Here is a 10,917-nt window from a genome sequence, read left to right as displayed (position 1 = left end):
AATGAGCTGAGAACAATTGGGGGGGGGGGTAAGTTTCCTTTCCAAAACATCTAATTCAATTGAAAAATCCCACTTCCCCTAATGAGGTGTAAAGAACCATGTCTAGTGTGAGAGAGCGAGTTGATTCCTTAGAAGCAGCAATTTGGAATCAGGGGTAGGCAATCAACAGAGTTGTAGAATTTAAGTTTACTCACTAACTGTATGAAAAGTTTTTGTGTTAATCAATTGGAGAGAGACAATTTTGATTCCTCGAAGGATAAATACTTATCCGTTTAATTAACGAATTCTGAGTTGCCAAAATAGGTGCTGTTTTAAAAGCACGAACTATTCTGATTTTACATTCTAAATATGTATATGGTCGTTTTATATAACATTCGACTGAATGAAACGATGTTTGTTGAATTAATATATATTTCCAAAAATCCCAATCAAGGGAATTCAGAAATTAACTATCCATTAAGAATATAAAAGAAATGAATAGCCAGAAAAAGTATTAATTTCAAAATGGAAAGAATATGTATGGGAATGGTCCGTCGTAAACGTAACCGGAATGAAAAGAAGGGGGAAGATCTACTATATAGTAGCTTTTCCGTGGGGGTCATCTGGCTATAAAAGGGGGAAATTCCTACTATATAACCACATTCCCGTGGGGAAGATCTACTATATAGCCATTTGTTCGGGGAAAAGGTACTATATAGCCATTTTTCCGGGGGGGGGGGGGGGTGGCTAGGGGGAAAAGCTATTATACAACACCGGCATAAAAAAACACACACGCTATATCGTGAACTAATAGAGATTATTTTGATAGGAGGATACAGTAATCAGTATTAGCTAATACACAATTGTCTGCTAAGACTAATTTACTTTTGAACATACAAACGTGTGCCGGTCCATTTTTCTCTCAATGAATTATCAGTGGGGCCTAGCCCTGGGCAACCGCACGCCTTTATCCAACGTAAACGTTTGTCTTTTTGTGAGTTTGGTTTTGTAAATGGAATAAACCTCACTTCTAGAATCCTTTCCTCGGTAAAGTCAATCACTGTTGCATTTTCCCGACGCGCAAATTTCCACACATTTTATGAGAACTCGAAGTAATCAGGCTAAACCATCTCTACCCCAATATACCTCCGACATCACAGTTTTGACGGAGGTAATGGCGGACAATTCTTCCGCGATTTTGATTGGCAGTGCGGAGATGATAACTGACTACAGTAGAAGCGTGAATTGCCGGTTTCAAACTGTCTTACCTTGCTACATTCTTGGATATGTACATTGTTATTTGTATGTACTGGTGGCTAAATCAAACATGTTTAAACTCAGGGAATTTGGCAATATTAAAATAAATGTTACGAATGGGGAATGAAAGCTCATTTTCTTTAAAAGAGATTTCTACCACTATTTTCACAATAAGCTAATCGAAGATAGCCGTATATACCACAATCTCACTACCTAATCAAAAAAAATTACAATCGGAGTCTATTATATCAAAATCCGTATTGTGATTAATCATGACAATAGTTCAGCTTCCTAGCTATTGGAATCAATTACTACATGAACAAAAAGATCAGATGCAGATTATTTTGTCCAAGGGTCCGTGTTTGCCCAACTCTCTATTTTGTATTGTTTCTAGGAGTTATGAGACTGATTACTGTTCTTTATCTTCATTTTCACTTTGCAAACATTCATTATGTCCCTTAATTGAATATAGACGTTTGCTTAAAAAGCCAATAATAATAGAAATAAAGTTCCCAATTTAATTCTGAAGATTTTACAATATCTCACGTATGATATGATTGACGTAGCGAGAATAAGAAACGTGTATCCATTATTATTTTTATGTCACCTACTGTGATGATGAAACGTGAGAATTAATTCTACTCTGAACTTATTTTGAAGTTGATTAAGTTTAGATCTACAATGCATGTATACAACATGGTAATAATTAAAGTAAAAATTCCTTGAATTTGTCTAGTAAAGTGTCGGGGTTAAAGATATAGTAGCGACATTAGTTTTAAATATGTCATGGCAGTTCTTCAGCTCTCCGTCGGTAGGTTACCTGCATTTACAATCGACGTTTATCTAACAACTCGTAAATGATATGGATTATCACAACTACTTTCTAAAAAAAGCCAGATTATTATGTACTAAGTCACTCCTAACAACCCCTTAGAAGATAGTAATTTCACAATGATCATTCAATGTATTAAAACATATCATCAAAGTATATACAGAATACACTGTAACACTGGACCCTTGGATATACCAGAGGTTGGCTCAGATGCCTAGGGGGGGGGGGGGGGGGGGGAGGGAGGATAAGCATCATCTCTTGCCGACTGGTCACATCCACCATGAGTCCTATGTCTTAATCAGGCATAGGAGCTAACTTCCTTAAGGAGGTTAGCTCCTGAGCTTTTGAGTACAACTGCAAAGGATGCTACAGCTAAGTATTTACTGGTTCAATATTGATCCCATTGGTGCAAACATATTACACATTTATTGCTGAACCCTATCCAGTTGACGAATTTTGTGTCAATTCAAATTTTGAAAGGGTTTGGCAGGGATTATATTTTGTGGCGGAAAGATTCATTAATCAAAATTTATAATTCTGCATGATATTACAGTTTCTGTTTCATCCAACGTATCGTCTATTTTTATACTCCTATACATGTTTTTCAGTTTTCTGATTTATGATACAGGTAGTTGAGATATGGAGCTAGGTCAACTTGGTTGATATATTTTTTTTTCGAAACAGAACACATATTATTTAAAAAGTTTTAATTAATTTAGTCGAAATTTTGTATAAAAATTCAGTTTTTTTGCGAATAATTCAAAAAAATTAATTTCCTACATCAACCTTTTTTCGTTGCATTTTGAATTGTAAGGCCATACCTTGAAAACTTTGTAAAAGTTTAGAAATTGACATTACGCCTGATATGTCCTGTTAAACTATCAATTCTGATATCATGAAGTTTTTTGGATTGGGTCAAATGCTCTCTGACGTGTTTCATACCGATTGTTAAGCCGTTCTTCGCACACTGATTTTGACTGCGGATAAGTCCGTTTACCTGATCAGGATATGGGGCTCACGGCGGGTGTGACCGGTCAACAGGGGATGCTTACTCCTCCTAGGCACCTGATCCCACCTCTGGTGTGTCCAGGGGTCCGTGTTTGCCCAACTATCTATTTTGTATTGCCTGTATGAGTTATGAGATTGATCACTGTTTGTTATCTTCACCTTGCATGATTTATGTATCTATTTTATGTAATGATTGATTTCTGTTGCTTATGTTGCGTTGAAACCAACAAAAAAATCAAGTTTCATTGAATAAATTCTAAGTGAAAAGCTGTCATGTTTAGAACACTATTGCTCAATAACAAACGTTGCGACCCCAGTTTTTCATTTTAATTTCCTTATTCTCTTTCAAAGTAGAAATCAAAAATACACTTCTACAACAAATTTACATTACTCCAAATCTGAGGTGCAAACCTCTTTAACAAATGCATTTTTTAAAAATTTGATCTTTAGTAAATATTCATACTCATGGAAGTGTAAGGTAGAACCAAACCATACCTGATTGTGCATAGTTTGTGTAATCCTTCAAAATAGACAATTTGTTTGTTTTACGTTCCCTCAATAATTTTTCAATCTCATTGACACCTGACCGGTTGGAGACACATTATTAAACAACTTAATAACTAAAGAACACTACATGAAGCCTCTCTAGTACTTTGTATTAAATACCATGCAAAGAGATATCACCCCTGGGAAGAGCATGGAAGAAAATATATCTCTAACATATATGTTCAAGCTTTTCATTAAATCATACTGGTTAAACGAAAAAGTACATTACCTGGCCTTTAAAATCAACTGTCCGTTTTCATCGCGTTTCATTTCAAATATAAATGTAATCCCAAAGATGAAAAATTAAATCATTTGGAGGACGTCTACACTAAACAAGTGGGGCAGGACTCAGGTATGGTATTACATCTTTCTTGATTTTTTTTCATTCAAAGCTATTATAGTTAATATAGTTCCCGTTTAGTGTTTGAGCATTTAATATCTTATTTATTTTTAAGATAAGCTTGATTCCAAAATCTAACGAGTTAAAATAATAAAGCAATGGAATACCGTCACTTTTAGCCATATTCCTTGTAATGTTATACATATTCTTAGTTTAAGTTATCTATGGATGTCATGATATAGGTCACAGTGAGTGGGATATTCTATATTTACTGATAGGGATCCATGGGGGTAAGACAACGACTTGTATTATTTGACGGTCACAGCTGCTAATTTGCATTGCTATATACTATAAAGTATGCATATCATGTAGGGGATGAGGTTTACGAGGGTTCATTTTAAATCGTTACTTGCTATTAATTATGTGAAGAAAAAATCCGATGTTTTTCAAGATGCATAGGGAATGTAATTTTTAAAAAGTCACTAAATTACCTAGAAAATCTTAAATATGCATATATTGTGATCAGTCATCAAAACTTATGTTGTTAAAATAATTTCTATTCTACTATGAAATTGATATTGGTAAGATGTTGGAATCCATGGAGGATAACACGCATGCAGTCTTTCAAAATCAGATGTTCTTACAGCCTGCTGGCAATCCCGATGTCATATTTTCGTTTCCCTCTTTTTTTTGTTTTTGTACTTTCTGTCCGTCTGTCCATCCGTCCCCCCCCCGTCTTTCTGTCACAAAATCTTGTGAACGCTTCTCCTCCTATATGAGATGTCGGATAGACGTGGAGCTTTGTACAAGCAGGGTTAAGGTGCCCCGAGTAAAGTTTTAACAAACATCATAAAATGTACCTCGGTGTACTTCATACTATATGACTTCACAATATAAAAGTACGGCATGACGTACAGGTCTATAGTTGTATCGCGGGGAAAATGTCATAATATTTTCTCGCTATTAATTGCCGTTATCTAGTGTTCAAGCTGTATGTGTTTAAATCTGTTTGTCAAATGATTCCCCCGCCCCCCCTTAGTTTTCTTCGATAATATATGTCTCATATTTTTATATATAGTATGTGCACGGAAGACTGTAAAGTAATATTTACATCACTTTGTGAGCTTGATATCGCCCCCGATGTTGTATAGTCATTTGGAATAAAGAAAACCAATGCATATACATATCGACTCGATACAGGTAAAAGATGACGATATTCTATTTCGATCAAGGCATATTCAGAAAAGTAACTAGTTGCAGATTTAGGATTTTGATACGGAAGGTACAATATTTTGCCTCGTTTAGATACGATTTGGATGTGAATGTGGAAAATGCCGAACGTTTGAGTTGAGATTATGGAAATTGCTATATTTGAGATGATATTGTACCGATCCTTACCACTCTTTAAATTTACCATATTAATGTCGACATATCAAGCCCAAACTGCAATTGATTTGAGTGCATATTTCACCTGTAGAGAGGTGATAAACAACTAAAAGTTTAGCGGATAAAAATAGTTCTACGTGACTTGTATGACGACGCAATAGTTAAGCAAACGATTTCTCCACGTGATACAATGTTTGTTTATGTATTTACAAACGGTTTTTAATAAAAATATGCGACACTTGAAATAATTTTACTTTGATATGAATATGCTGTTATTACTTGTTATTTTACTCGGGACAACTTAACCCCGCTGTGCGCGATCATTGACATTTATAGATATACATATTAAAGAAGAAAATAACGAACAGTGATCAATCTCATGATTCCTATAAACAATGTAAATTATACTAGCGGCAAAAAGAAACTGTGCAGTATTTAATATATGAAAAAATAATAAAAATCAATAAATATGAACAAGTTTTATTTTTTTGTAATACTGATTCACGATTTTACCCAAAATTTTGTTTTTCACTTTTAATGATCAAAGTCTACTGTCTAATGTGTTTGAAAGATTTCACATGAAAATTAAGGTTATACATCACCACAGAAGCTCATTTTAGAGAGTTTATTAATTGTTTTGTAAACAAAGATTGGGATATGTTATTGTTTACGGAATTTTCAAAAGAAATGGATATCGATCTAAGTATTATTATATCTTTCATTTTTCAAGCATTTTTGGGGTGAAATGTATCATCTAAAAGTTAAAATTTGTGACTATGCAAAATTAAGATGCATTGTATTACAAAATCAATATTTCACTTGTTTGTTTGTTTACATAAAAAGACTCGAGTCTTTGTTTACATAACACATATTTAAGGCTAAAATATTGCTTTCATTCATGCATTCAGAAGGTCAAAATGTTGGCTGTCAACATTAAATGAGTTATATTTCTAATGTTTAGCATCAAAAATGAAAAATATTTTTATCAAAAATCGTGAACCAGTCCCTTTAACAAATGTATTCGTTACAACATTTCATAATCCATTAATGTAAACGTTGAATAACGTCAATTTCAGCACACTCGAAAGACACTGGTATTCGAACTTGAATTAACAAAGTTGATAACGCGTGTGCCCAACATTTGCATTCACGCATGCTTGATTACGGTGCCTCATTGATGCCACTAAAGTGTTAAGAAATGCTTGGGGGATGTTCCAGATGTTGGTTAAAACCTGGCCTAAATCAGCGAAAGTCACTGGCTGATTTGGTAAACAGCGTAGACGTCGATCCATTTCATCCCAGACGTGCTCGATGGGCGATAAATCGGGGAAACATCTGGTTACGGCAAGACATCATGTTAAACAAAAAAGTCCCTGACTACACGTGCAACATGTGTCCTTGCGTTGTCTTGCTGCAAAGTGATGTGATTTTGATGTATCTGCATGATGGGTATCACATGGCGCTGAATAATTTCGTCTCGATAGCGTACGCCGGTAATATTTCCATTGGCAATTTGTAGAGGGGTCCTTTCGCGTACTGTTATTTCACCCCACATCATAACGCTACCTCCAGGGAATTGTCAACGTAGCACAACACAAGCGTCCTGGTACAGCTCCCCAACACTACGATACACTCTACAACGGCCGTCACTGCTATCCAAATAATATCTGGATTCATCTGTTAACAGAATATTGGCCCCGTCCTGTATTCTGAATCACAGATGTCGTCTGCACCACGCTAGTCTAGCGATGCGATGACGTTGAAGAAGTATTGGGCCCACCGCCTTGTTCCGATGTTCGCGCAGACGATTACGCACAGTTCTTGGACTGATTGGTCGAAGTTCAGTAAATGCTACGAGCAAGCAATCAAACTTGCTGTCTGGAAACGATTCCTCGGGTGCAGAAGTCTAATATGGTTGTCCTGTCAACGCGACGTCACAAGAGGACTCCCAGAACGTGGTCGATCCCGAGTGTTACCAGATGGTTGGAAACGTCTCCATAATGACGGGGTGGTGTTCTGATGAAATCCAAAGTGTCTTGCTACGATATTTGTGCCATTCCAGCTTGAAGCATCCCAACAGCACGATTACGTTGGTTTTCGCCGAGTCGTGACATGACATAAGGACAATTTTTGTCAAATCTAAAGTGCTTTTCTTAATGAATAGTGTCCAAACAAACCTTTTACACTTCTTACTGCAAACAGTATTGGCCAGTAAAACTCGTGCGTACGAACACTTCAATAAAAAAAATGTGTTCACTAACCATGAAAAAGTCCGTGCATCTAAGTCGGGTACTAATCGATATTGTTCAAAAACATTACCTTTATGGATTGTTTAGATTTTACAAAGATAAACAATCAATAAATAAAAATTTTACCAAATTTTATAATGTACAGTTTCTTTGTTCACTACTACATATAGTCAATATAACGATTGGATCCAATTTTCCCTAAATGTTATAATGGATCTAAGCGCGTGAGGGTGTAAAATAGCTTATTGATACTTCTCCCCCTAGATGGCTGATCCAATAGATCCATATTCGCATCCCTCCCCCTTATTAAAGCAAATGGGCTTAAGTTTCATATATATAAAGAACATTGTTGATATTCTGAATGCTGCATAGGGAAATATAGTATCGTTGATATTCTGAATATTGCAGTAGAAGTTTTCTTTTATTTGAGGACATCAAATGCACAAAATTGTAAATTCAATACATATCATTTTACAATGAAGATGAAGATGGAACCACAAGATCAATAAATATATTTGGGTAGGATTATTCTCAAGAAAACTAATGTCCTCATTGGGGTGTTGCTATAACTGGAGGCATTTCTGTCCCCTACTGATCTGTAATCGTTTTGAATTAACTCATTTGAATATTATTCTTCAAAACTTGAAGTCGTATACACAATTCATGCTCTATATCTATATGAACATGTACCTATAAAAATAGAATATGTTTTGAATATTTTGATGAGTCAATTGATTTTCTATTTTAGAATCGCAAGGGCCATGTCAGAATTCAGTTATCTTTGTACTCCACGGACCACTCCATACAAGTACAAAACAATCACAGAAATATTTGACGAAATCACAACATCATTTCCTGATCAAGAGATTCTCATTTATCGAGGTCTTGATGGAACCCGGAGAAGTTTGACTTGTCGTCAACTTCAGACGCACGCGACAACGTTAGCAGGCTATATCATCAGGAAAGGAATTAAGAAGGGAGATAGAATTGCTCTCTCTGGACCCAACACCCTAGAATGGGTGATTGCAGAATTAGCCATAATCATGGCGGGTGGTATTGTTGTTCATGTGCCCTTCAGCATCACCGACACCAGAGACGTTTACGAAATAGTTTCAATTGCTGACTGCAAGGCCTTTTTCATTGATCCTGGCAAAGAAGATGAATATTTAGATATGCTTTTAAAACTTAATGCCCATATAGTGGATCACTTGAATGTTTCAGTTTTAGTTTTTCTCAGAAAGAGCGAGTATCTAACATCTTATGATGATATCAACTGAGTATTGCAGATGGAAGGGGAAAACGAAGTTGAATTTCCTACACTTTACCCTGAGGATGAAATTGTGATTTTCACGACGTCTGGAAGCACGGGAAAGCCTAAAATGATCTCTAAAACACACTCTCAGACAACCAACTATGATATGCTGCCATCTGGAAAAACATACAATGATCGACCATTTGCTTGGATTGCAGGATCTCCAACTTTAACAGTGTATCAAGGAGTTCCGAGAGTATTCTGCGATTCATCAATTGCCCTAGAAGGACATAACACTATGAAAATATGGAAAGTAATAAAAGAAGAACAATGCGCATGGGCAATATTATTACCTTATTTTCTTTCAGATCTGGTGGCCCAAGAAGAAAATTACAAAGATTTGTTCATGCTTGATGTAATTTATACAGGTGGACAACCGGTTGACAACATCCACGCAAAGGTCGTTGGCGTATTTACCAAATCTCTTGGAGTCATATACGGATCAACCGAGGAAATATTTATATCTATACTTTCGCCGATTACTACTGTTGCTGAAATGAAAGGTGGTGACGTAGGTAAACCTATACCAGGCATAGAAGTGAAAATCATTGATGGAAATGGAAATGTTTTGAGAAAACCTGAAAATGGGGAGCTTTGCATACGAAGCATGTATGGTTTTGAGAAATACTACGGGAACACTGGCTTAACTGACAGAGCCCTTTTGGGTGGTAAGTGGCTTCTTTCTGGCGACATTGCGCACATAAATGAAGACAATCATATTATGTTGAAAGGGCGTATGAAGGACCAAATATTTAGAGGTACAAGGAAAATTATGCCAAACAGCATCGAAGAAGTCATTATAACAAAAATTGGTATACAAAATGTGATCGTCGTTGGTGTACCCGACAAGCGTCTATACGAAGAAATATGCGTTTGTTATGTCACGGACCCAGAACATGACATTTCCCCAAGTGATGTAAAACAATTTTGCCTGGAAAAGTTTCTTGGGCATGATGCTATTGATGGTCTTGGAGAAATGCCAAAGTATTTTATCCGATTCCAGAAACTATCGACGCTTCCTAATGGGAAGATCAACAGAAGACAATTGAGAATGGATTCCATACAACAACTAAAGCTTGCTGATCAAATGGAAGGTTAACACTTGATATCAAATAGTACTAAGCAAAGTAGAATCGAGTAGTATTAAACACTTTTTATCCAATGACCCAGGTACGCATGTTTACTCCAGATGAAACAAATCAAGTGCATTCTACTACATTGGCTGAGAGATAAGTTTGAGAAGGCGACAATTTCCCGTTATGTTGGATGCGTTGCGTGTGATTTCCATATGACTAGGACTGACTTTAATATGTGACAGCGTCTTGAAAATTGCAAACTTTATACTGCCCAGCTATAAAATTGATTAAATAAAATCGTTTGTATGTACCTGTTCTTTTTCCAGCTGGAACTATCATTGTTGTTGCTATAGAACTATCATTGTTGTTGCTATAGAACTATCATTGTTGTTGCTATAGAACTATCATTGTTGTTGCTATAGAACTATCATTGTTGTTGCTATAGAACTATCATTGTTGTTGCTATCGATATACAACGTAGATAGAAATGATAAGTTGAAATTGTTCATTTCAAAAAGTTCGGGATTCAAGGAAAAGCTTAAGGTGGGTCCTTAGTCCTGGATTTTTGCGGTTTAGGTAGCATTTTTTTTTTTTGCAATCAATAGATTAACATTCAGAGCAATGAGAAAAGGCAAATTAGTTAAGGATTTCCATATTTATTTTCATTACAGACACTACTGAAGTAGTGTACCCCTATGTAGATTTTTATGAAATTCATTGGAAACAGTTATCTGTTGTTATTTTAAAATAAAAACAAAAAAAAATAATTTAAATTGCATTTATTTATCAGGAAACATGTCAATAACTAAAACACATGTTATTTTCAATATGTTCATCAAGTTTTAGTATAATAAGTGCAAAATTATTGAATTAACCTTATTCTCCAAAATGTTAAAAAACAAACAAATATAGACACAATTTCCTTATAGCAT

General features: G+C 35.6%; 1 protein-coding gene across 1 annotated transcript; it reads left to right on the top strand.

Annotated features, from left to right (window-relative positions):
* Positions 1–3,883: 3,883 nt before the first annotated feature.
* LOC125655849 (putative acyl--CoA ligase YdaB) lies at positions 3,884–10,295 on the top strand. Its single transcript, XM_048886379.2, has 2 exons — positions 3,884–3,974; positions 8,346–10,295. The coding sequence occupies exon 2, from the start codon at positions 8,884–8,886 to the stop codon at positions 10,006–10,008; it is 1,125 nt and encodes a 374-aa protein (XP_048742336.2). The 5' UTR covers positions 3,884–3,974; positions 8,346–8,883; the 3' UTR covers positions 10,009–10,295.
* Positions 10,296–10,917: the final 622 nt, after the last annotated feature.

Source organism: Ostrea edulis, chromosome 7 (genome assembly GCF_947568905.1).
Source record: "Ostrea edulis chromosome 7, xbOstEdul1.1, whole genome shotgun sequence".
Classification (NCBI taxonomy): Eukaryota; Metazoa; Mollusca; class Bivalvia; order Ostreida; family Ostreidae; genus Ostrea; species Ostrea edulis.
The sequence above is the reverse complement of the archived record's forward strand: the minus strand, read 5'-3'. Positions and strand labels throughout refer to the sequence as shown.

Bases quoted from the DNA above. Each gene is read 5' to 3' on its own strand.
- LOC125655849 (XM_048886379.2), top strand. From the start codon at position 8,884: ATGGAAGGGGAAAACGAAGTTGAATTTCCTACACTTTACCCTGAGGAT.